The 26,023-nt window shown below is 44.8% G+C and overlaps 1 protein-coding gene across 2 annotated transcripts in view; it reads right to left on the reverse strand.

Moving 5' to 3' along the window:
* Positions 1-26,023, reverse strand: part of SYN1 (synapsin I) — a 47,059-nt gene that overhangs the window by 17,599 nt on the left and 3,437 nt on the right. For both annotated transcript variants that reach the window (XM_059156896.1, XM_059156895.1), the window contains exons 2-5: positions 17,718-17,775; positions 17,521-17,612; positions 14,112-14,268; positions 13,853-13,942 (exon numbers count right to left, since the gene is read on the reverse strand). In XM_059156896.1, the coding sequence (XP_059012879.1) occupies positions 13,853-13,942; positions 14,112-14,268; positions 17,521-17,612; positions 17,718-17,775 (397 nt within the window). The remainder of the gene's footprint in view (positions 1-13,852; positions 13,943-14,111; positions 14,269-17,520; positions 17,613-17,717; positions 17,776-26,023) is intronic.

The following is a 26,023-nucleotide window of genomic DNA, read 5'->3' on the forward strand; positions in this document are numbered from 1 at the left end:
ACTGAACCCAGCCAGTCACCATCCCCCACTGACAAGCTTTATCGACAAATCACCCTATTCCTGTATCTCTACCCACTGACATATCTCCTCATTCAGACAGGCCCATAAAAATGCTCCCATTGATAAACCCCTTGTCAAATCTTCCCATTCAGAAATACCCACCACTGATCTCTATCTCATTGATTAGCCTGCTTGAAAATCTTTCCATTCATTGAGCCCCATATAGCCCCCTATTGATCGACCCTCATTGAAATTTCCCCATTCTTAGATACCTCCAGTTGGAAAAATGTCCTTGCTGGAACAGCTCCCAATGTATTACCATATATGTTGAAATATCTCTCCCCAGCCCACCAATGACAGATGAAGAGGTATATTTCTTTTCTTTTTTGGGGGGGGGATTTAAAAAAAATTTTTTAAGATTTTATTTATTTATTTGACAGACAGAGATCACAAGTAGGCAGAGAGGCAGGCAGAGAGAGAGAGAGAGAGAGAGAGGAGGAAGCAGGCTCCCTGCTGAGCAGAGAGCCTGATGCGGGGCTTGATCCCAGGACCCTGGGATCATGACCTGAGCCTAAAGCAGAGGCTTTAACCCACTGAGTCACCCGGGCGCCCCTAAAAAAAATTTTTTTAAGTAATTTCTACATCCAACCTGGGGCTTGAACTCAGAACCCTGAGATCAAGAGCCTCATGCTCCACTGACTGTGCTGACAGAGCCAGCCAGGCGTTCTACATGAAGAAGCAGATTTCTATAATAAGACCAGCCCTTTCTTTTCCTTAGTAATGATGGACACCTAGGTCTCACCATCCAGCCCTGGACGCCTCCTCTATGGCAGTAGTGAAAACCACAAAACCAACTCTTATCACACCGGAAAGCTTGCTCCAAAGGAAACAATTAGGACACAGGTTGTCTTTCAGTGTGGGAATGAAGGTGGAGATTTTGGAAAAAAAAAAAAAAAAAAAGATAAGTTGAAAGTCTCTTTAAGAGGCCACTGGAACCTCAAATAGACTGCCCAACTCCTGATTCCCCACTCCACTAGAAGGCTGGAGGTACGCTTCCTTGAAAGAAGAAAAGAGAGCTTATGTGTGCAGGGATACCCACGCCACACCTTCCTCTTGTTGACTATTTTTTTTACAAAGTTTTTTTTTTAAAATTTATTTGACACATAGAGATCACAAGTAAGCAGAGAGGCAGGTGGGGGGGAGGGAGAGAAGCAGGCTCCCTGCTGAGCAGAGAGCCCAGTGTGGGGCTGGATCCCATGACCCTGGGATCATGACCTGAGCCAAAGGCAGGGGCTTTAACCCATTGAGCCACCCAGGTGCCCCTCTTGTTGACTATTTATCTACCCCTGAACTTGGGTCTCTTGCTGAACCTTTGAGGAGAGCTATAGCTCTGATGGATGGAGGTGGGGCCGCTGGCCAGAGGCCCAGACTCTGTGTCTTCCCTCACCCCACCATGGGGCCTCCCCCTGGCCCCAGGACCCTGAAAAGCAGTAGTGTTAGAGAGGTGCTCCCTGAATCTTCTCCTGCTTAGGGGTGAGCTGGGCCAGAGAAAGACCATTTCTCAGCTCTAACCCCTACCCATGTCTCTCAAGCACCTGCCATGAGTCCCACCTTCCTGCTGGTTCCTGCTTTGCTCCTGGCTCTGTCCGTGACCACCCTTGGGCAAGCCTTTGGATGCTACCATCCACACACCCATACTATTTATCATAACCCAGACATGGATAAGTCTGGCCAGACCTTGGAGAGGCCTCCAACACAGGGGCTCATGGTGAGGTTCCAGAAGGGGAGGTAAAGTCCCCTGAGGTGAGAGAACCTGGAGGGGAGGTGCTCTGCAAACTTTTTTTCAGGAGTTTTAGGGATGGTGGAAATCTTGCCTCAACCCAAAAGGGTTCCCTGACACATTTCTCTCATTCCTAGTTCTCATGGCTTAATTCCGGGGGCTAGTCCTCCTCATGTGGGACCATCATGTGGGAGACTTTGCCAACCTCTTCCTCACACCTGTCTCCCCACCAAAATATAAGTCCCTGACCCTGCACTGGCAGAGGAAATGGGTGAGTCTCTGAGACCAAAAAGCTACTGATGTAATACTAAGACCTCAGTCCCTCACCCCATAAATGCTCCTCAGGGTACCTCTCCCTTTCCTTCCTTGTTTCACAAACAATCAAGGTTCCTAAAGGGGCACCTCTGGTTCACAAGTGTACCCAAATATAAAGAGCAATGTGGTTCATTTTATTTACATGCTCATGAAGAACAGCTGAGACATTCATGAGAAGAGTCTCTACCCTGCATGGACTCCTCATCCTCAGGCTTCTCCCCATCTCAGTCCTGGAACTCCGTACCCCCTGCCCAGGATATTTTTCCCACAAGTGCCCCCCCAGGATACTGTGCCCCCAGTTTAGACTAATCCCAGCAAATTCTATCCCAATACCATAGTGTTCTGAGCTTTTGGGATTGACCACTAGCGGATCACATTCCTAGCCAAGGGACTTCTGGTCACACCTTACTGACCTCCGGGAGTCAGGGATGGCATTTGTCCTCTCTAGGCTCTGCAAGAGATGGGAACTTGCACTTCCGGAAATGAGTGGTGTATCCTCGGAAGGGGCTTTGAGAGGAGCCTGTCAGGGAGGCTTCCTCAGTATCTACAGGGAAGGGTGCCCCAGGGTGGGCGGTTGGGTGTTGAGTGTGTCTCTCAGGTGTGCGTGGCCACAGTGCCACTCTTCCCTGTTCTTTCTGCTCCCCGCTCCCTCCCTGCATCCCCTGCCCCTTCACCCTGTTCCCCGTGTCCCCTGCCCCCTGCTTCTCCTCCATGTCCCCTCTCCCTGCTCCTGCTCCTGCTCCTGCTCCCTCTCCTAGCTCTCTTCTTCCCACCCTGCTCCTCCCTGCTTCCCCACCATGAGCTACTCCCTTTCCCTCTTCCCTGGCCCCTCTGCCCATCCTTTGTGCACACCACCCTGCTCTCCTTGGGGCAAAAAGCTATGAGAAGTGTGAGGAGGGGTGCTCTGCCCAACCACTTCTACATGCCTTCCTGCCAGCAGCGCCCCCCCCCCAACAAAGCCACATCCGTAAGTCCCAACCTTGCACAGTGTCTGTGGAGGGACACCTGCTTATCTGAGCATGGGCAAGAACATGAAGCCATGAGGAGAGCCTGGGTGGCTCAGTCGTTATGCTTAAGCAGCTGCCTTCGGCTCAGGTTACAATCCAAGATCCCAGGGTCCTTGGATCGAGACCCTCATCGGGCTCCCTGCTCAGCGGGGAGTCTGCTTTTCCCTCTCCCTCTGCCCCTCCTCCCTGCTTGTGCTCTCTCTTGCGCCCTCTCTCAAATAAATAAAACCTTAAAAAAAAAAGAGCATGAAGCCACAAACTTGGCTGCCTTCCCTGATGACCCAGTATCTGCTCTCGAACCCTCAGGTACAACAGCCTTCTGCCTGGAGCCCGGCCTTCTACTCAGCCACAGCAAGTAAGGGACTCTCCACCTTTCTCACTTGCAAGACTCCTCAAGCCCACCAACTTCCCACTACTGGCCCCTCAAGCCTCCCACAGACCATCGCCTTCTACCTGTTCTAGGGATCTATCTGATGACATCATATTTCTTTGTCTGGACACAAACAACAGGAATGCGTTCACTTTGCGACAATGTAAGAAGCTGCACACTTGGGACGGGGTCCTCTCTCCTGGACTTGTCATATCTCCGTAAGATTGGGCCCTCCAAAGAAAACTCCCCATCCTCTTGATGCGTCTCCCACGTGCCTTCCTTCACTGCCTTACTTACTCCTGCCCTCTCTTTTTTCACACAATCCTTACATGCCTGACTGTTGACTCACACTCCCAAGCACCCATCTCCTTCCCCACAGCACGAAATCCATGAATCCTGGGCCTAGAGAAGGGACTGGATCTTGACAAGCCTTGGGATCAGATTCCACCTGTTCTCCTGGGAACCCTCCATACATACTCACTGAGCCATATATCACCTGGAGTGTAGGAAGCAAGGGAGGGGAAGCAACCCTGATGATTCCTGGTGCCCTGCAGCCTGGACGGGAGTAGATGGGGTAGTGGAGTCAGAGTCTCCATAGGTACCTCCCACCACGTGATGGAGGTTGGGCAACCTTCCCACCAGAGCTTCAAAAGTATGGGGTGGGGAAGACAGCTTCCACAAATCCAGGCCTACCTTATGCCCCTCCATGCTGCACACTGAGATGGGGGACAAAAGAGGAAATGTGAGTGGCAAGCTAGCCTGCAGGAAGTCCCATGCCCATGTGATCCAGCCGCCATCATCCATCGCCCGCCATTAGCTCTGTCTTCTTCCCGGCCTCTTCGGTCCTGTTCTTCCTGCCTATGTATAGCTACAGAACAGCCAGGAGGTGGGACTGCCCTACTAGGTATCAGTAGTCAATGAGAAAATATAGTCATTAAGCTAGGGTTGCCCCAGGACAGGTGTAAAGAAAGTGACCAATGGACTGGATCAGAGTCCAGAACTGGCCCCCATTAACACATGAGATTTGGGTACACGGTGGAGGTGGCATACCAGATCTGTGGGGGAGGAAAGGAAAGATATGAAAGTGGATCTCAACCTACTTCATCCTGTATAGGAAAATCAATTCTAAAGAACATGCGTAATAAAGACATTTGTGAGAGTGCTACTTCTTCGCTATGTGAAGAACAGTGTTACATAAGTGAATGGACATTTCGACCATCCTGTAATGCATGTAGAGAAGTGCTCAAGAACACATGTAATAGAGATGTCCATAACAGCGTTAAAAAAAAGGGGAAAAAATCATTTCAGACAAAGGATTTAAATGTCAAAAACAAAGCTTGCCACTTTTATCATCCACTAGATTCCCATGTATACATGGATCTATATCTGGACTTTAATTTTTCTTTTAGTCTGCCAGACTGCCCATTCATGTGTCAGCATCATATTGTTTAAATTAGAAAACCTTCATAGAATGTTTGCTGGCAGAGACATTAGACTCCCTCAAGGCTGTTAGGGCTAATACCCCCCACCCCCATTATTGCTTTTCTTTTTTTTTTTAATGGATATTCTTTCATGTTTGCATTTTCATGTGAAGTTCACTATCAACTTTTATCAGTTGCAGATAAAAGCTTATAGGTATGTTTCTGGGGATCACATTGCATTTATAAATGAAGACTTGAGAAGGGAAACTGACATCTTTATGATACTAATTCATCCTATCCAAGAACAAGGAATGTCTTTGTTTTTGTGTGAGTCTACCTTTGTGTCTTTCAGGAAGTGTTTTAAATTTTTCTTCATATAAGTTTGCATTACTCCTTGTTGACTTTATCATGACAGATCTTATCCTTTTTTGTTATCATAAATAGCGTTTTCCCTTATATTATATATCTGGTTCTTTGTGTGTGTGAAAACTAATTTCTATATATTGATTTTATATTCTACTGTATTACTGAATTCTTTATTGCTTGAATTAACTTTATTATTGGTTCTCCTGGAAATTTCCAGGTATACTATTGGTATTGTCTTAAACAGAGATATTTTTAGGGACCTTGGGTGGCTCAGTCAGTTAAGTGACTGCCTTCAGCTCAAGTCATTATTCTGGAGTCCCAGGATCTGAGTCCTGCAACAGTCTCCCTGCTCAGTGGGGAGTCTGCTTCTCCCTCTGACCCTCCCCTTTAGTGCTCTCTCTCTCACACACTCTCTCTCAAATAAATAAACAAAATCTTTAAAAAATAGAGATATTTTTATATCTTCTTTACCCATTCTTACATCTATAATTATTTTTCTTAGTCTAACTGCATTGGTCTAATACCTTTAAGTACAACTTTGAAAAGGAGTGCAGACAGAGGGCATTGCCTTGTTTCTTTTTTTTTTTTTTTAAAGATTTTATTTATTTATTTGACAGACAGAGATCACAAGTAGGAAGAGAGTCAGGTGGGGGGGAAGCAGGCTCCCCGCCAAGCAGAAAGCCTGATGCGGGGCTCGATCCCAGGACCCCAGGACCATGACCTGAGCCGAAGGCAGAGGCCCAACCCACTGAGCCACCCAGGCACCCCATTGCCTTGTTTCTGAACTTGGTGGAAATGCCTTCCATGTTGTCTCATTAGGATAACTTTAGGATTGACGTATACAAATTTTATCATGTTAAGAAGTTATCAGTTGATTTCTATTTTTGAATGATCATATCAGAATTCTGCCAAAGTCTTTTAAAATAGCTATGGAAACATCATATGGTTTTCTCTTTAGATCTATTAATAAATTGTATGATATTAACACATTACTTATAAAGAACCATCCTTGCATTCCCAGAAGGAAACTCACTTACTGGGTCATGCTACATTATTTTCTTAATGTAGTTTTGAATTAATTTGCTGAAATTTCAGTTAGGATTATTGCACTGTTATTAACAAGTGAAAATAGTTCATGCTTTTTTGAGTGCAATAAACGTTATAATTGCTCTAGAAAAACCATGTGGAAATTTCTTTTCATTCTCTGTTCTCTGGAACAATTTATTTGGCATTAGGATTAACTGCTCTGTAAGTCTGGAGACTTCTCCTGTGAAACCATCTGGGCCCGATGCTTTTTTATGAGGCAGTTTCTTACTCATTTTCTCTTTTGTTTTATGGAAATTGGTCTTTTAAGCTCTAATGGGGTCAATTTTGGTAAATTGTGCTTCCCTAGGAAATTATCCGTTCTGTCTAGGTTTTAAAAATTTGTATGCTTTTTAATATTTTGACTTTTGGATCATGCTAATGTCTTAAATGAAAAAATATACAATTAAGTCATAGATAGGGAAAAGACTAAAATTTAATAGAAAGAGAAATTATATTTAAAATACAATGAATAAGGTATTTGTGCTGAATGAAAAATAAAATAACCAAGAAACTTTTGAATATAGCACTTTGACTATACATCCTCATCTGAAGATCTAAAAAGGGCAAACAAATCTCAGGCTTTTAATTTGTTTTTCATAGTGGTATGGATGTTGAAATTCTAAAAATACATTCTGTGTATCGTGGGACTGAGCAAATGAGTAAACACACTGATGATATTGGAAGTTAGTGTTCCCATTGTTATAGAAGAAAAATATAAGTATAGACTGGGGAAAGCTAGATGGGACCCTGTGATGTGTTGGGTTACAATGAGAGGTATCAGTGTGAATATATATATATATATATATATATATATATATATATATAAATTTCTTTGCTCTATATAATGAGAAGGCCTAGAAGCAAAGATATTCTAGTATCAATGAGTACATCTGGCTTCCACACCCTGGTTTTGAAATGCTATCATCTTAGGGCTGGGGTGGGAAAGAGGAAGGTGTGTCTGGAAGTGATGTCAGTGGAATGCCAGAGTAAGGGCCTATAAAAATCTTCTCTTCCATAAAAGCAATGGGAATACTGGCAAAAATTGTCAAAATTAATTTTTCAGAACTCTAAAAATTGGCCAAAGGCTTATAATAATTCAGGAAGTATCTATTCAAGAAAAGTGGCTGAATCTCAGTAAGAACAGTATGCTTTGTGGCATTCGGACTTTCTCTGTTTCCATCACCTTCTCCCTACCTCCACAACAGCCTTGAAAATCAACAGTCTTGTAGTCCTGATGAAAACCAGCAGCCTATCAGCCAGAGCGGGAGGAAGAACAGGGTTGGAATTTCCTCCAAAAGTCCCATTCCTAGAGAACTATCTTCATTTGACCTATCTGGCACTTTCCTAGAAAACTCCATTCACAGGGCTTGTCTATTTGATTTGACTCAAAGTTCACCTAGTGTGAACAGCTTTCCCTGTTTTTTTGTTTTTGTTTTTGTTTTTTCAAAAACAATCAGTAGCAATTGTTTAGCATAGCAAGTGCTGGAGGCAGTGATTATAGCTAGGACAAACATTACAAGCAGACCATAAAACCTAACAGGAAAAGTTGGGTAAGGAGATCTTCATAGGAGGCTTTGAAAAACATTGACAAATTCCCAAGAATCTAGAAAACCACAAATATGCCCAAGGCTGTGTGCATGCTCAGGATCTCTGGCTGACCTTGAGGCTCTGCAAAACCGGGAAGTAAAGGCTAAGACAAAATTGCAAACAGCCTGCCAGAGCATTGAAGGCAGGCCCCAACAGGTGCACAGGGTCCATCAGCAAAGCAGGTTGAGAGAGAACATACCTCAACATAAGTTAAGGCCTTACATGAAAAGTCCATGACTAACATCTTACTCAATGGGGAAAAACTGAGAGTTTTTCCTCTAAGATCAGGAACATGATAGGGACGTCTCACCACTTTTATTCAACATACTACTGGAAGTCCTAGCCACAGCAATCAGACAAGAAAAAGAAATAAAGTCACCTGAATTAGTAAGGAAGAAGTAACATTTTCAATGTTTGCAGATGAAATGATATTATATATAAAAAAAACCCTAAATATTCCACCAAAAAACTACTAGAACTGATTGCTGAATTCAGAAAAGTCACAGGATATAAAATTAATATACAGAAATCTGTTGCATTTCTATACACTAACAATGAAGTAGCAGAAAGAGAAACTAAGAAACTAATTAAGAGAAATTAACAAACAATCCCATTTACAACTGCACCAAAAGTGATAAAATAAAATAAAATGAAATAAAATAAAATAAACGTAACCAAGGACATGGAAGACCCATACTCTGAAAACCATAAAACACTGATGAAAGAAATGGAAAATGAAACAAACAAATGGAAAGGTATTCTGTACTCATGGACTGGAAGAACCATTATTGTTAAAACGTCCATACAACCCAAAGCAATATACAGATTTAAGTAATCCCCATCAAAATGTCAACAGCATTTTCCACAAAACTAGAACAGATGATCCTAAAATTTGTATGGAACCACAAGAGACCCCAAATAGCCAAAGAAATTTTGAAAAAGAAGAACAAAACTAACAGTATCACAATCCCAGATTTGAAGATATATTACAGAGCTGCAGTAATCAAAACAGTATGCTACCAGCACAAAAGTGGACATGTAGATTAATGGAAAAGAATAAAGACTCCAGAAGTAAACCCACACATATACAGTCAATTAATCGGTGAGAAAGGAGACAAGAATACACAATGGGGAAAAGGCAGTCTCTTCAACAACTGGTGTTGGAAAAACTGGACAGCTACATGCAAAAGAATGAAGCTGGACACCATGCTCAAAAATAAACTCAAATGGATTGAAGACCTAAACATGAGTCCCGAAACCATAAAATTCCTAGAGACATACACTGGCAATAATTTCTTTGACATCAGTCATGGAAGCATTTTTATAGGTATGTCTCCTCAGGCAAGGGAAACAAAAGCAAAATTAGAGTACTGGGGCTACACCAAAATAAAAATCTTTGGTACTTCAAAAGAAACCACCAGTTAAACAAAAAGGCAACCTACTGAATGGGAGAAGATATTTTCAAATCAGTGGGGGTTAATCTGATAAGGGGTTTATATCCAAAATATACAAAGAACTCATACAGCTCAACACTAAAAAGCCCACAAATAATCTAATTTAAAATGGGCAGAGGACTTGAATAGACATTTCTCCAAAGAAAACATCCAGATGCCCAACAGACACATGAAAAGATCCTCAACATCATTAATCATCAGGGAAATGCAAATTAAAACCAGAATGGGATATCACCTCACACCTGTCAGAATGGCTAAAATCAAAAACACAAGAAATAAGAAGTGTTGGCGAGGATGGGGAGAAAAAGGAACACTCATGTACTGTTGGTGGGAATGCATATTGGTGCTGTCACTGCGGAAAATAGTATGGAGGCTTTTCAAAAAATTAAAAATAGAATCATCATGTGATCCAGTAATTCCACTATGGGGTATTTACCCAAAGGAAAGGAAAACACTAATTCAAAAATATATATCCCTGGGGCACCTGGGTGGCTCAGTGGGTTAAAGCCTCTGCCTTTGGCTCAGGTCATGGTCTCAGGGTCCTGGGATCAAACCCCACATCGGGCTCTCTTGCTCAGCAGGAAGCCTGCTTCCTCCTCTCTCCCTGCCTGCCTCTCTGCCTACTTGTAATCTCTGTCTATCAAATATATAAATAAAATCTTTAAAATATATATATATATATATATCCCTATGCTTATTGCAGCATTATTTGCAATAGCCAAAATATGGAAGCAACCCAAGTGTCCATCGATAGATGAATGGATAAAGAAAATGCAGTATATTTACAATGGACTATTACTCAACCATTAAAAAGAATGAAATCTTGCCATTTGCAAAGACATGTACAGAGCTAGAGCGGATAATGCTAAGTGAAATAAGTCAGAGAAAGGCAAATACTATATGATTTCACTCATATGTGGGATTTAGGGGAAGGGAGGGAAAAAGAAGACAAAGTCAGAGAGGGAGACAAATGATAAGAGACTCTGAACTCTAGGAAACAAACAGGATTGCTAGATGGGAGGTGGATGTGGGGATGGGGTAACTGGGTGATGGGCATTAAGGAGGACCCCTGATGTTATGAGCTCTGAGTGTTATATGCAACTGATGAATTACTAAACTATACCTCTGAAGCTAATAATACATTATATGTTAATTAATTGATTTTAAATAAAAATAAGAAACAAAACAAGAATAAAGGAGATAGAAAAAAATGCCTAGTGATGCCTGGGAGGCTCAGTTGCTTAAGCATCTGCCTTTGGCTCAGGTCTGATCCCAGGGTCCTAGGATTGAGTCCCGAGTTGGGCTCCCTGCTCAGGTGGGAGTCTGCTTCTCCCTCTGCCTGCCGCTCCCCCTGCTTGTCCTTTTTCTTTCTTTCTTTGACAAATAAATAAATACAATCTTTAAAATTGTTCATAATTTTTTAAAAACCCACATTCTTAAATACAGAGAAGAAACTGGTGGTTTCCAGAGAGAAGGTGGGTTGCGGGGGGGGGGGGGGATGAACAAAATAGATAAAAGAGATTAAGAGTACAGTTATCTTTGATGAGCGCCGAGAGAGGTACAGAACTGTTGAATCATTATATTATACATCTGAAACTAACATATAACACTGCATGTTAATTATACTTCAATAAAAAATAAGTAATGAGGGGTGATGGCGCCTGGGTGGCTCAGAGGGTTAAGCTTCTGCTTTCAGGTCTTGATCTCAGGGTCCTGGGATCAAGCCCTGCATCGGGCTCTCTGCTCAGCAGGGAGCCTGCTTCCCTCTCTCTCTGCCTGCTTTTCTGCCTACTTGTGATCTCTCTCTCTCTCTGTCAAGTAAATAAATAAAATCTTGAAAAAAATAAGTCATGAAGATTAGAATGGAAATAAATGAAATAGAGAATAGAAGAACAATAGAGAAAATCAATGAAATCACAAGGTGGTTCTTTGAAAAAATCAACAAAATTCCTAGAAAGACACAAACTACCAAAACTGACTGAAAAAGAACTAGAAGATCTGAATAATCCTATAAAATCAGTAATAATAATAATAACAACAACAACAACATCCTACAAAGAAATGCCAGGAAGGGGCGCCTGGGTGACTCAGTCGGTTAAACGTCTACCTTTGGCTCGGGTCATGATCTCAGGGTCTTGGGATGAAGCCCCATGTTGGGCTCCCTGCTCAGCGGGGAACCTGCTTCTGCCTCTCTCTCTGCCCCTCCCCTTACTTGTGCACGTTCTCTCTCTCTCTCTCTCTAAAAAATAAATAAATAAGATCTTATTTATTTCCTTGACACAGAGAGAGAGAGAGAGAGACAGCAAGAGAGGGAACACAAGTGAGGGGAGAGGGAGAAGCAGGCTCCCCGAGAGCAGGGAGCCTGATGTGGGGCTCGATCCCTGGACGCTTGGATCATGACTTGAACCGAAGGCAGATCTTTAACTGACTAAGCCACCCAGGCACCCTAAATAAATAAAATCTTAAAAAAAAAGAAGAAGAAGAAATGCTCAGGACTAGATGTCGATGTCTTCACCTGCACATTCTACAAGTATTTAAAAGATTAAACACTAATCTTCCACAGCTCTTCCCCAGAATAGAAGAGAAGGGACCACTATCCATCTCATTCTGTGAGGCTACTAGTACCTGGATACCAAAAACAAAGACATCACAAGAAAACAGTAGATCAATATCTTTTCTGACTATAGATACCATAATTCTCAACAAAATACTAAAAACTGAATCCTAAAAAGGATTATACACCAGACTAAGTGAGAGATGGTCCAGGAATGCCAATGTGCCTCAACTCGCATGGAACTCAAGTAATGTAATACATCATATTCACACAATAAAAGAAAAAAACCCACACGATCATATCAGTAAATACAGAAAAAAACATTTGACAAAGTTCAACATCCTTTCATGATAATAATACACCACAAATTAGGAATAGAAGGGAAATTTGTTAACACGGAGGGAGAAGTTAACATATGTCAGACGCACTGTTCTAACCACTTTACAATCATTAAATAATTTAGTTCTCACACCAACTCTGGGAGGCAGGACCTATTATTACCCCCATTTTGTGGGTGGGTAAACTGAGGCACAGAGCATTAAGTAACATTTTCTATGTCAGATTCCAATATAGAAATTCTGGCCAGAGTCCACGCTCTCAACCACGGTCAGCTATTCTGTCCTCTCAAAGAACTTGAATAATAATAATGATAAGCAAATTGGGTTTCCTAAGAACTAATGATTTCATCTTCATCTGTAAGAAAACTTGATTCGTAACACTGTTAACTTATATCAGTGGCTATAATTGGTAATGCTGGTAAGAATTTTTAATATTGATACCAATGTTTATTTAACCAAGTTGGTAACGTTGGGTCAATATTGACATTTAACTGTAATTTAACTCACACAAGTGGTGTTATCATTTATATAAGCAAACAAAATATATAACATTGTTAAAAACTTATAAAGTTATAAAATTAGTTGTAAAGTTTGATGGCATCAGTAATGGTGATTCAATTTCTATTTGCAATTGAAATTTGATTCATAACTGTGGTACTCATAAATTATATTAGTACTCGTAACTTTAATATTAGTAATTATTCATAATATAAACTGGAGTTGTTAAAACCATATTAATAATGATTTCTATTAGAAGCTACCAGATAATTCAAAATATAGTTACTCATAATTCACATTAGTAATCTTAATTTGTAACATTGGCAGAAATTTGTAATACTAGTTATAATATTTGATATTAGTAATGATCATAAAATTTCTAGTAAGCATAATATAATTCAAAACAGAGATTATAATTTATATTAGAACATAATTTGTAATATTGATAATAATTTGTAATAATAGTTATGATCTTCAATAACACTAGTAATGATTATTCAATTTCTGTAAGGAACTGCAATTTGATTCATAACATGGATCCTCATAATTTGCTGCAATGACAGTAATTTTTAGTAGTAGTGATAGGTTGTAATATTGGTGATTTTATTTTACAATCATAGTAACCCACAATTCAATTGCTCCTGGTAAGCAATTTAATTTGTAACATCGCTAGTGATGATTTTCATTGTCAACCCTCATTTGCAACATGGGTGACATTTCTATCACGAAGCATATTTGCTAATATAAGTAGCCATGACTTGATTTCTATATGTAATATAATCTGATTCATTACATTAGCTCTGTTCGTTTACAGTAGAAGTTGATTTTTAATACCGGTGAGAAAAGATACTATAAGAAACAGGATCAATGACTGCAATCACACTTGTAAGCCCATCAGTAAATTCATGCTATTAATAAACCCGGTCGCGAAGCAACTTCACCGTCCCCCCCAACACACACACACTGGCTGCGCTCCCTGACACCGTCGCCATTGCTAATAATGCGTCCCCTGGCAATAAGGTCGCAGTAGGCACGACGCTTTCCCCTCCTGCCCTTCCTACGGCCCCCAGACTCACCATCTCTTTGTGATTGGGGTAGAAGGTCTGATCGATAAGAGGGAATTCCTCTGTTCCCAGTTTCTTGTGCAGTCGAACCATCTGGGCGAACTAGGAGAGCCAGGAGAGATGGGTCAGCACGCCCTCCTCGGGGACAGTCTCCAAGCTGGGATTCTGAGCTTTGAGTAACCCCCCTCCAAGATCGCAGGGATTTCAAACTCCCACACGCATGCATACAGGAGATAGTCCCTCTGCCAGCAGCGCCCTTCCCGCCACTTACCACCCAGGGCTTGTCGCAGAAGTTGTAGACAGAGTGCAAAGAGTTGACGCTGGGGATCCCGGCATACTGCAGCCCGATGACCAAACTGCGGTAGTCTCCGTTCCGAGCCATGCTGAAGGCGTGCTGGCGAATCAGCACAAAGTCCGGCTTCAGAGACCTGGGGTGGCAGGGGAAGAGGTGTCGAGGATATTCACCTCACTCCCCCAGAGCTCCCCACCACCCTTAGAACAAAAACCACCTCTCGAATTCTCTGCAGCTCCTAGAAATTGCAAAGTGGTTGCTTAGGTCTGCGCGCGCGCACACACATGCAAGCTGTTTCCTTCCGCAGCAATACCCTTGTCACACTTTCCCACTCTCTGGTGATCCCAGGATCCTGGGATCCAGCCCCACAGCGAGCTTCTGCTCAGCGGGGAATCTGCTTCTCCCTCTGCCTCTGCCTCTCCCCTTGCTTGCGCGGGCTCTCTCTCTCTCTCTCTCTCTCTCTCAAACAAGCAAATAAAAAACAAAACCTTTAAAAAAATGTCTCTCACAATTATCGGTCTTCCTCCTCCAAACCGCAGACCCCTCCAGCATCCAACGTTTCCTTTATCCCTTTGCTGCTAAATATTTTTTCTTAGCAACTTTACATTTTCTGATTTGTTTATTGCATGTATCCCACAGTAGAACACAAGGTCCGTGAGGGCAGAGGGGTTTTTTTGAGGTGGGGGAAGCAGGGGCTCTTTGCGGGGGGGTGGGGGGGGTCAGTTTTCTTAACTGCCAGGTCCTCAGCACATGCAACAGGTCCAGGTGCACAATCAGCACTCAGTAAATATTTCTTGAATGTAGAATGCTGAGGGCAGCAGCTGGCATACTGTAGATGCTCAAGTAATATTTTCTGATTTAATATCTAAAAAGTTTGGCTTGCGGTCTTCTAGGACCCTTGGCTCTGCAGAAGAGAGGCGATCTTCCCACATTCTGTACCTCGTTTTTTTTTTTTTTAAGGTTTTTTTTAGGGGCGCCTGGATGGCTCAGTGGGTTAAAGCCTCTGCCTTCGGTTCAGGTCATGATCCCAGGGTCCTGGGATCCAGCCCCGCATAGGGCTCTCTGCTCAGCAGGGAACCTGTTTCCTCCTCTCTCTGCCTACCTCTCTGCTTACTTATGATCTCTGTCTGCCAAATAAATAAATAAAATCTTTGAAGAAAAAAGATTTTATTTATTTATATGACAGAGAGAGACGAGAATGAGAGAGCACAAGCAGGGGGAGTAGCACAAGCAGGGAAAGAGAGAAGCAGGTCTTGGCTGGGAAGGGAGCCCGATGCAGGACTCGATCCCAGGACCCAGGATCATGACCTGAGCTGAAGGCAGACGCTTAACCAACTGAGCCACTCAAGCACCCCCCTAATTTCTTTTTGTTTATTTATTTATTTAATATAGATTTTTATTTATTTATTTGACACACACAGAGAGACAGTGAGAGAGGGAACACAAACAGGGGAAGTGGGGAAGGGAGAAGCAGGCTTCATGCCAGGCAGGGAGCTAGACATGGGACTGGATCGCAGGACTCTGGGATCATGACCTGAGGCGAAGGCAGATGGTTATCCGACTGAGTCACCTAGGTGCCCCCCTAATTTCATTTTTTTTTAAGTTTTTTTTTTTTTTTTTTTTTTTTTTTGACAGAGATCACAAGCAGGCAGAGAGGCAGGCAGAGAGCGAGGGGGAAGCAGGCTCCCCGCCAAGCAGAGAGCCTGATTCGGGGCTCGATCCCAGGACCCTGGGATCAGGACCTGAGCCGAAGGCAGAGGCTTTAACCCACTAAGCCACCCAGGAACCCGCCCCCACTAATTTCTTTTTAAGTTGACATATAACACTGTGTAAATTTAAGGCATAAAAGATGTCGGATTAGGGGCGCCTGGGTGGCTCAGTGGGTTAAAGCCTCTGCCTTTGGCTCAGGTCGTGATCCCAGGGTCCTGGGATCCAGCGCATTGGGCTCTCTGCTCAGCGGGGAGCCTGTTTCCTTCTCTCTCTCTCTCTCTCTCTGCCTGCCTCTCTTCCTACTTGTGATCTCTGTCAAGTGAATGGATAAAATCTTTTCTTTTTTTTTAGATTTTATTTATTTATTTGACAGAGATCACAAGTAGGCAGAGAGGCAGGCATAGAGAGAGGAAGGGAAGCAGGCTCCCCGCTGAGCAGAGAGCCGGATGATGTGGGGCTCAATCCCAGGACCCTGGGACCATGACCTGAGCTGAAGGCAGAGGCTTTAACCCACTGAGCCACCCAGGCACCCCATGGATAAAATCTTAAAAAAAAAAAAAAAAAGATGTCAAGTAGACACACATATATTGTAATAGAATTGTCACTGTAGCATTATTTAGCACTTCTATCATGTCACATAATTATCACTTCCTTTTTGTGGTGGGAATAATTAAGATCTGGCCTCTTAATAACTTCCATAGTTAAGATACAATATAGTTGGGGTGCCTAGGTGGCTCAGTGCATTGAGCTTCTGCCTTTGGCTCAGGTCATGATTCCAGGGTCCTGGGATCAAGCCCCACATCAGGCTCTCTGCTCAGCGGGAAGCCTGCTTCCCCTCTCTCTGCCTGCCTCTCTGCCTACTTGTGATCTCTCTCTCTGTGTCAAATAAATAAATAAAAATCTTCTTAAAAAAAGATACAATATTGTTATCTATATTCACTACACTGTACATTGGATCTCCAGGACCTATCTTCCAGGTATAGGTTTATACCCTTAAACAACTCTTCTATTTTTTTAAAAGATTTTATTTATTTATTTGATGGTTTATACCCTTAAACAACTCTTCTCTCTTTTTTTTTTAAAGATTTTATTTATTTATTTGACGGAGAAAGAGATCACAAGTAGGCAGAGAGGCAGGCTTAGAGAGAGGCAGAAGCAGGCTCTCCGCTGAGCAGAGAGCCCGATGCGGAGCTCCATCCCAGGACCCTGAGATCATGACCTGAGCCGAAGACAGAGGCTCAACGCACTGAGCCACCCAGGTGCCCCTAAACATCTCTTTTATGCTATCACTCCTCAGTCCCCGGTAACCACCATTTTACTCTCTATTTTTATGAAGTTGACTTTTTTTAGATTCCACAGACAAGAGATATCATACAGTATTTGTCTTTCTCCCTCTGATTTATCTTACTTAGCATAATGTCCTCAAGGTCCATTCACGTTGTTGCAAAGGGCAGGATTTCCTTCTCTCTCGTGCCTAAATATTTCATAGTATTTACACACTACATCTTCTTTATCCATTCATTCACTAGTGGGCACTTACATTGTTTCCATATCTTGGCTATTGTAACATACCTAAGTTCTTGCTCCCAGGAGAATGGGGGGGGGGGGGTGACGCTCCCACAGCTCTAAGGGAGTCCTTATGCCTGTCCCATAACACCAAGTTCACCTCTCTGCTTACCGCACGACCTTCACCCCGTTCCGAAGAACTTCCATGTCCACAGAGAATCCACCATTGGCGTGGGCCACGAGGTTGAGATCAGAGAATTCAGCCTAGGAAGGAGAAAAAATATCTGTGATTTACCCACATCAAACCAAAACGACCACCCAGGTTTCGGTCTGGACAGCCGACCCCCAGATCCATCTGCCCCAACTAACCTGTTCTACTTTAATGTCAATTTCTCCATGGATCTTCTTCCCTTTGAAGTATTTTGCCCTGGAGAGGAAAAGCAGAGCACAGTCATCAGTCTCAGGAAGTCAAAACCCAGGCCAGTTCCTTTGACCCGTTTATCTTTCAGAGCCATAAAGTGCTTCGTGATTGTTGAAACCCTTTGCAAAGCTCAACAGTGTTTGGGGTACCCTTCGTGATTGTTGAAACCCTTTGCAAAGCTCAACAGTGCTTGGGGTACCGTAAGTTCTGTTGTGATCCCTTCTGGAGGTGTGTAAATGTCAGAGGACGTTGTGAACTCTAAACGAAGTTCTCAAACCACAGCCGGCAGGCAGACATTCCCCAGAGGGTTGTTTGCTCGTCACACCGCTCCCAGAAATGTTTTTCTTCAAAAAGCGTTGCCAAAGGAGGAGTGCACTCTGCAAGTGGTAATGTACTTTGGAATTGCATGGAGGTTTGTAAATGGTAACAAAACAAAGCAAAACAAAACAAAACACCTAAAAATCCCAAACAAACAAACAAACAAACAAAACCAAAACCCCGCAGAGAATATGTATATATGAAGTGTGCCTGGGGAATGCCTCAGTCGCCTGTGTCTGCTTGTGAGTCCTGAAGGATCCTTCCATGCCCTGGCCCTTCCCCGTGGAGGATCACACTTGTCCATGTGTGCCTGAGTGCTTTGAGGGACCCAACTATGGGTGGGCGACTAGATAAAAGAGGAGCAGATCCGAGGGGTGCAGGCTGGCGGTGGTTCTACTAGAACCGGTGAGGAGGGGGAGGGCAGCAATGATGGGCGTAGGGAGGGATGTGGCTGGCAGCCAGCCAGCCAGGAGAGTGCGAGGGGAAGCCAGCCAGGAGAGCAGCGTGAAATCCTACCTCCTTATCCCTGGGCCTGGCTGGGTTTCCAGCGGCATCCTACCCCAGGCGCAGGATTCCTACCCAACAGGCTTCTCTACACGCAGAAGATCATCTCTGGTCAGGGGTCTCACTCAAGAGGGATGAGGAAAGGAGGCACTCCCAGGCTTGTCTCTGACACAGACACCCACCCAACATAAACGGGCCCTACAGACTTCATGGACAAACCCCAAAGACCCCAAGCACAGCCATTTTCTCGCCTCCCTCTCCTTCCCTCTCTCTCACAAGCACACTCCATTACCGACACTGTCCCCTCACAAGCGTTGGAGGGGAATTTCTCTGAGACTGGCACATTTTTTTCCTTTATAAAATAATGATGAGTGTAGACTCTATCACTGTATTTCAAAGTTTAAGAAAAAGATTTCATTTAATTTATTTGAGAATGAGAGAGAGGAGAAGAAGAGTGGGGAGGAGAGGGGGGAGCAGGCTCCCCACCAAGCAGGGACCCCCATGCAGGGCTCCATCCCAGGACCCCCAGAATCATGACCTGAGCTGAAGGCAGATGCTTAACTGACTGAGCCACCCAGGCGCCCCGTATTTCAAACTTTTTTGACCCTAAGTGTAGTGAATACTGTGGTGCTCTGCTCAGATGGCCTCTTCACAGCCAATGCACCCTGAGTGTCAGCTGGTGACATCTTAGGGCTATGTCCCACTGGGAACTGTCTCCTCTCATAGAGAATTGCCTTGGCCAAGGTTAGACCTACTTTAGGCAGCCCGTGTCTTCTCTCTGGTCCATGGGTGAATACAAAGGCTAGCCTCTTGGCCTCAGTATAGGCTGACTCTGAAGGACCATCCCACCCGCAGGCCTTCCCCCTGGTCAGTCTCTGATGCAGCTGCCTTGTGGACCAGCTGTCCCCTCTGCCCAACCCTGCCCTTCTTACAGGGGTTGATCCTAAATGCACACCTCCGCAAGCCTCCTGCATACAAGTGCCTACCTCGAAATCCGATCCCAGAGAACCCAGCCTAAACCAGTGTGCCAGAGATGTCAAACCACAAAAAAAGACTCTAATGCCATTCTGGAATTGGGTCACCCAGCAGCCAGCAGGCAAGGAGGAACCCTCCTTTGTTGGGGGGCACGGAAAGCCACCCACATACTGTAGCCACATAACACACTCTGCGGCAGGTCTGCGCTGTGGTACCAGCAGGAAACCACTCACACCCTTATGTTCTGGCACATTCCATGATACTGGACTTGTCCGTGGTGGGAAAAGAGGCAGTGTGGAGTTCATTCTCATGAGCATAAGAATTACAGTGTGGCATCCCCTGGGGTGTGGGGCCATCAGTAACTTTTACTGAAGGTCAACTGTAATAAGATCTGGCAGAATGGAGTGCACCAGTTTGGTGAAATGTCCCTGGTACTCTAAAGGCCTGGAGGAAATGGTCAGCAGACTCCAGTGACTGTTTGCTAAACGCCAATGATTAGCTGAAGAAAGATGGGATATGTTCAGGGTGAGTGATCACTAATCCAAAGCAAAATGTGGAAGCCAGAGGATCCCCTTGGTTACATTTAAGGAAACCCTAATCCTTTGCAACTGGAGGGCAGGCATTGGGGAAGACCAGGGACTTAGGGCATGATCCTAAGTGTAACAAAACTTCAGAGGAGGTTGAATTCTCAGGCCTAGCACATCTCTTATGTCATGATCAGGGCCCAAATAGGCCAAGATTGAAGCCCTTAGACTTGGGATGGGGATATCTGGGAAGATGCATGTGATACCTTAAACTTACTGCTTCACCTGAACTGATTGGGCCTGCAGAGGTAGGCTTCTCCTCCTTGTTAAAATATAGACCTTCCCTCTGCTTGAAGGTAATACAGAGGCCTTGAAGGAAGCAGGTGCTTTTTAAAACAATGCTCGCCCCTTTCACAACCTCCCTCCCTCCCCTCTTAGCAACCAGATCAATAAGCAGGGTCAAATCCTAGTACGTCTGATTGAAGAGGTATATTTGCAAAGGAAGGAAACAGTATACAGAAGCTGAAAAATCTGGCCAGTATGTACTGACAAGAGCTGTAAAAGTATGCAAGAAGCTGGGTCCTAAGGACAATGGAACAAGGAGGTGGAACATGAAGTTGGAGTGCTCTCCCAGGACCCAGAACTGGAAACCCTAGCAAGGACCGTTGGATGAGTTGTGGAGGCTTGGAGAAAACAGTGGCCCACACCAAGTGAAGCAGAAATGCCAAATCTTCCATGGCAGACTGTGGAAGAAAGGATCAAAGGACTCAAAGAAGCAGACATGTTAGAGAAGTTATGCTACATGAGTCTAGGAAACTCATGAGCTGACTATGTTCTATGGGAAGGGCCAGAGGATCTACCCAACTCACAAAATCAATAAGGAATATGCTGGTAAGAGTGGCACCAGCCGGGCTGAGAAGCACAGTAGTGGGAAGGTGGTAACTGAAGTCCTGTCCCAGGTCCTGTTCACAGTGGGTCCCCTGGGTCCACAGGTCCACCCCACGGCCACTTCTCCAGTCCGCAAATGCATAATTAAACTGGACATATCTGTAGTTGTCAGAACCACTACGTGGGTTCCTTGGCTTGTGGGGTAAGAGCTATTGTGGTGGGAAGGTCCAAATGGACGCCTCTAGAACCACACCCTCACCCCCCCAATCAAATCAGCAAATCCAAGCTAAGATTATATCTATCCCAAGGGTGATGGTGGAAACTAGCGCTACTTTGAAAGATCTAAGGGATGCAGGGGTGTTAGTCCCATCGTATCTCCCATTGAATGGACTAGTTCGGCTCCTGGAGAATGTCTGTAGACTCTTGAAAGCTCGACCAAGCAGTATCCCTAAGGGAAGCAGCTATACTGGATAGGCTGCCATTGTCAGAGCAGAACTCAGGTCCAGCAGGTAGCCACTGACTTCCTGAATGCACTCTTCTATTCTGACCAGAAAAGAAGATCAGTGACCTTTCACGTTCACATGGAACTGACAGCAATATCTGTTGAAGGTCTTGCCATGGAGTCATGCTGTCTTTCTCACCATGTGTCATTCTATGGTCCAAAGGCACTGGGCCATGTGGACATCCCCCAGGATGTCACACTGGACCACTTTATCAATGGCATCTTATTGACTGGGCAAGACAAGCAAGGGATGAGTAGCACGTTGTCTGGCTAAGATGTATGCTCTCCAGAGGGCAGGAGATGAACACTACAAAGACTCAGGGGCCCGGAGCATTAGTAAAAGTTCCAGGGGTCCAATAGCCCAAGGCAGGCCCAGGACAGCCCCCTCCAAATAATAGGGCAAAGTGTCACATCTCGCACCTCCTGCCACGAGGAAAAGCGCATCGCACTTGGTAGGCATTACCAGCTTCTAGAAGCAGCCTATCCCGCACCTGAAAATACTACTCTGATTCCTATTTCAGGGGGAGCATTAGGCTGCCCTCCCTGAACGGGGGCCAGAGCAGAAAGGGATTGGCAGGAGGGCCAGACCATGGTGCCAGCCATCTTTCCACTTAGGCCATATACCCCGCAGATCCTATGATACTGGATAAGCCAGTAGTGGGAAAAGATGCAATGTGGAGCTTATGGGAAGTGTGAGTGGGAGGCCCTTGGGGGTTCTGGAGCAAAGCCAGGCCATCTGCAGCAGAGAATCACGTGACTCTTGAGAACCACTTTCTGGTGCCCTACCAGGCTCTGGAAGAGACAGAATGCATGGCTATGGGGCACCAAGCGATTGTGCTTCTGGGTGCCCCTCGTGAGCTGGGTCTGGCCGGGCCCACCAAATAATAACGTCACATGGACCCAGCAGCTGGGATCAGGCTTAAGCAGGACTGAGCAAACTAACTGAACAGGTTATCCCGATGCCCGTGTCACCCATCCTGGTGCCCGGATGTCTCTCTCAGCTCACCAAGGGGACCCCTCACAGCCAGTGGCTGAAGGAAGGGAGAAAAAAACCTCAGCTTGGTTCACAAATGGACTGGTTTGGTGTGTGGGGAGAAGCCAAAAAGGGACAGAGGCTGTGTCATAGCCCCACTCAGGGTGATTGTGGAAGACAGTGGCAGAGCTCCCAATGGGCAGAGCTTTGGGCTGGGCCCCTGGTAATCTACTTAGCAAGCAAAGGGAAATGGCCCACCATTAGAATATACATTCACCGGTGGGCCATGGTGGGTGGCTTGGCTGATTGGAGGCCTTGAAGGAAAAATATTAGGAGATCAAGACAAGGAGTATTATGCTAAGTAAAGTAAGTCAGTGGAGAAAGACAAATACCATATGATCTCACTCCTAGGCGGAATTTAAGAAACACAACAAATGAGCAAAGTGTAAAAGGGGGGGAGGCAAACCAAGATACAGACTCTTAACTATAGAGAACAAACTGATGGTTACAGGGGTGGAAGGGCAAGGGTGAAATAGACGATGGGCACCGGGCCACGTAAGGAAGTGCTGACTCACTAGACTGTAGACCTGACACTAATATCACACTGTGTGTTAACTAGCTGGAATTTAAATAAAAGCTTAAAAAAAAAAAAAAAAAGAAGATCAGGACAAGAAGGTCTGGGGCACAGAAACGTGGGTGGACATGGGAGTGGGCAAAAAGTGAGGAGCGAAGATTTGTGCATTGTGTGTTAACACCCACCAGACAGCATCCACAATGGAAGAGGCACTAAACAACCAGGTAGACGTAATGAGTCAGCCCGATGATGTCAGCCAGCCTCTCAAGTCGGCCACCCCAGTGCGAGCAGATGGGCCCATGAATGAAGTAGCAGGACAAGCAGAGAGAGTGGCTCTAAGTGGGGCCAATGGCATTATTGCTTGAGGTCCAATTTTTCAGCAGCAGAGACCAACACCAAGCCTGTGACACGGCACTGTCCCTATCCCTTAAGAAGCCTAGCTAGCCACTTGGTGGCGAGCTGACTCCATTGGGCCCCATCCACCCTGGAAAGACGAAGGATTCATTTTGACAGAAATATTGTATGTGGGGGGTTTGCCGACCGCAGGGTCAAAGCCAGTATCACTGCCCGAGGGCTTACCCAATGTTGGAGCCACCGGTATGAGATCTCTCATAACACTGCATCAAATGGAAGGACACACTTGATAGCAAAGGAGGTCCTGAAGCGGGCCCATGACCTTGGAGTTGCTTGGTGATGTTATACATCACAGCACCCAGGAGCTGCTGGTCTGGAACAGCTTGCAGCCAGGGCGAAGATGCTAGCTTGGACATGATACTGTCAAAGAATGGGGAACCGTCCTCCAAAGCACCCAAAATCAGTGGCCCATTCTTTGTGCTGTGTTTCCAGTAGGTAGAACATACGGGTCTGGGAACTCGGAGGAGAAAGTAGGAGGGGCCCAGCTTACCATCAGTCCCAGTGATCCACTTTTGGAACGGGTGTTTCCTGCTCCCTCAAGGCTCTGCAAGGTTAGAGGTCCTGGCTCTCCAAGGGGGAACACCGCTACCAGGGGACACAGCAAGAATCCTATTACATTCGAAGCTACGGATGACACCTGGATACCTAGGTTTCACACGCCAATGAATATGAAGCGGAATGAATCACTGTCTTCACAGGGGTACGTGGCCTTGAACATCAGGAGGAGGTGGGGTTGTTATTACACGGCAAGAGCGGGGGTTGGGGAGAGATATGTTTGGCACACAGGCGATCTTCTTGGCTGTCTGTGGGTACTCCTTGCACAGCTCTGCAGGGAAATGAACAAGGACAGTGGCCACAGCCTGAGAAGGGCATGGGGACCAAGGGCTCAGGGATCCCTCAAGGATGAGGGAATGGATCACTCATCAGGTAAGCTTGAGAGACCAAGAGAGGCGCTAGCTGAGGGGGAGGGGAATCTAGAATGTATGGTAGAAGAAGAAAACGGAAGAAGCAGATCATTTATTTCTGCAGCAGTGGAGGCTACTAACCCGTTCTCTTTCAAGCTTCCCCCACCTCCCCGGAAAATCTGACCAATCACAATCCTGGAGATGCTGTGCCCAGATGGGGCGATTAACTTAATCTAAGAAGTGAATCTGAGCAGTATAAGGAGTGGACTCTGTGCTCCCCTCAGATCTTCCCCCACTCCCATTTGCTCTACCCCCCCTCCCCCCGCCTCCACCCGCCACACCATGCGCTCACCTTCAAGCCTTCCTATCTAGTTCCCAACTTCCGGGGAGATTTGCTGCTGAAGGCTCTCAGTGCTCACTGGGAGTCCCTCACTGGGAACTGCCTTCTTCAGCAGGGGTCTGCCTTCCCCAAGAAAAGGCCTCCTTCCAGGGGGCAGCCCATGCCTAATGATTGACTGATGTAAGAATACAAAAGCTTGGACACCCCCCCCCCATGCAGGTCTCTCTGAAGGGTCATCCTAGCTCCCTAGCTCCCCCCAAGTGTTGGCTGAGGCTTCTGTTGTGGCTGCATCATAGATCAACCTTTCCCTCCACTAAATCCTGCTTCCCTCACTCCTCCCCCGCAACAGGTGTTGTTCCCAAGAGCTCTCCCCAGTAAATCTGCACACAAACCTCAGAGTCTCAGGGCCTGCTTCCAGAGAAGTCTAAGAAAAGAAGCCACAAGAAGAGATATAGTTTATATAACCCACTGTATACATAGATACATAATAACCTACCTTATATATGTAATATATGTTATATGACACCTCTACTGTTACACAGCAAATATAATATAGTGTGCCTTATGTAATATATCATATATTACATATTACATACTAACCATGTATGTACCTAGAAGGCACATAAACATACCTATAGAACTGGAATGAAACTTTCAGTAAATGATTACCTTTACTATGTGTAATGGAGTCTGATATTTTCTATTCTATTTTCTTCCATTTCACAAAGAAAAACACACACATATGTATATATATATGTATTATGTACTATAAACCAATTATATAGCAAATGTATGATAGAGCATATACCACATGTAATACATGGCATACATTACTGATTATATTTCCTGGAGTAACAGTTCCACTAAATGGTAATAATCCCACTTACTATGTGTAATATATTTCTTGTTAGAGTCTATTTTCATTTATACTACTGCATGAAGAAAACAAAATCCTGGTTATAAGCCAGTAGGTGACCTGCAGTTTGAACTAAACACTCAGCTACTTTCTCTTTAAAAGGGGGAGATGATTCTCAACTCAGAGTTTGCAAGTGTGCACCACAGAGGACCTGAGACCCAGGAAAGGGTGAGAGTGGTGAGATTTGGTGGAAAAGGTGTCAGACTCTATCTAGGAGTCCAATACATTACGGAGTCTGCACAACTCCTCCTCTATTCCAGGCTGAAATCCCCAAAGCCTGGATGGTATTTGCAGTATCTGTAGGCAGGTGATGCAGAGGTCTCTGTTCCCCACGCTGAGCCTGCCGTGCATATACAAGTCCATCACACCCCAACTATAGTAGACACTAAGTAAACACTTGCTAGATTGACCAGAAGAAAAG

The sequence above is a fragment of the Mustela lutreola genome, chromosome X (assembly GCF_030435805.1).
Source record: "Mustela lutreola isolate mMusLut2 chromosome X, mMusLut2.pri, whole genome shotgun sequence".
In the NCBI taxonomy this organism is placed as follows: Eukaryota; Metazoa; Chordata; class Mammalia; order Carnivora; family Mustelidae; genus Mustela; species Mustela lutreola.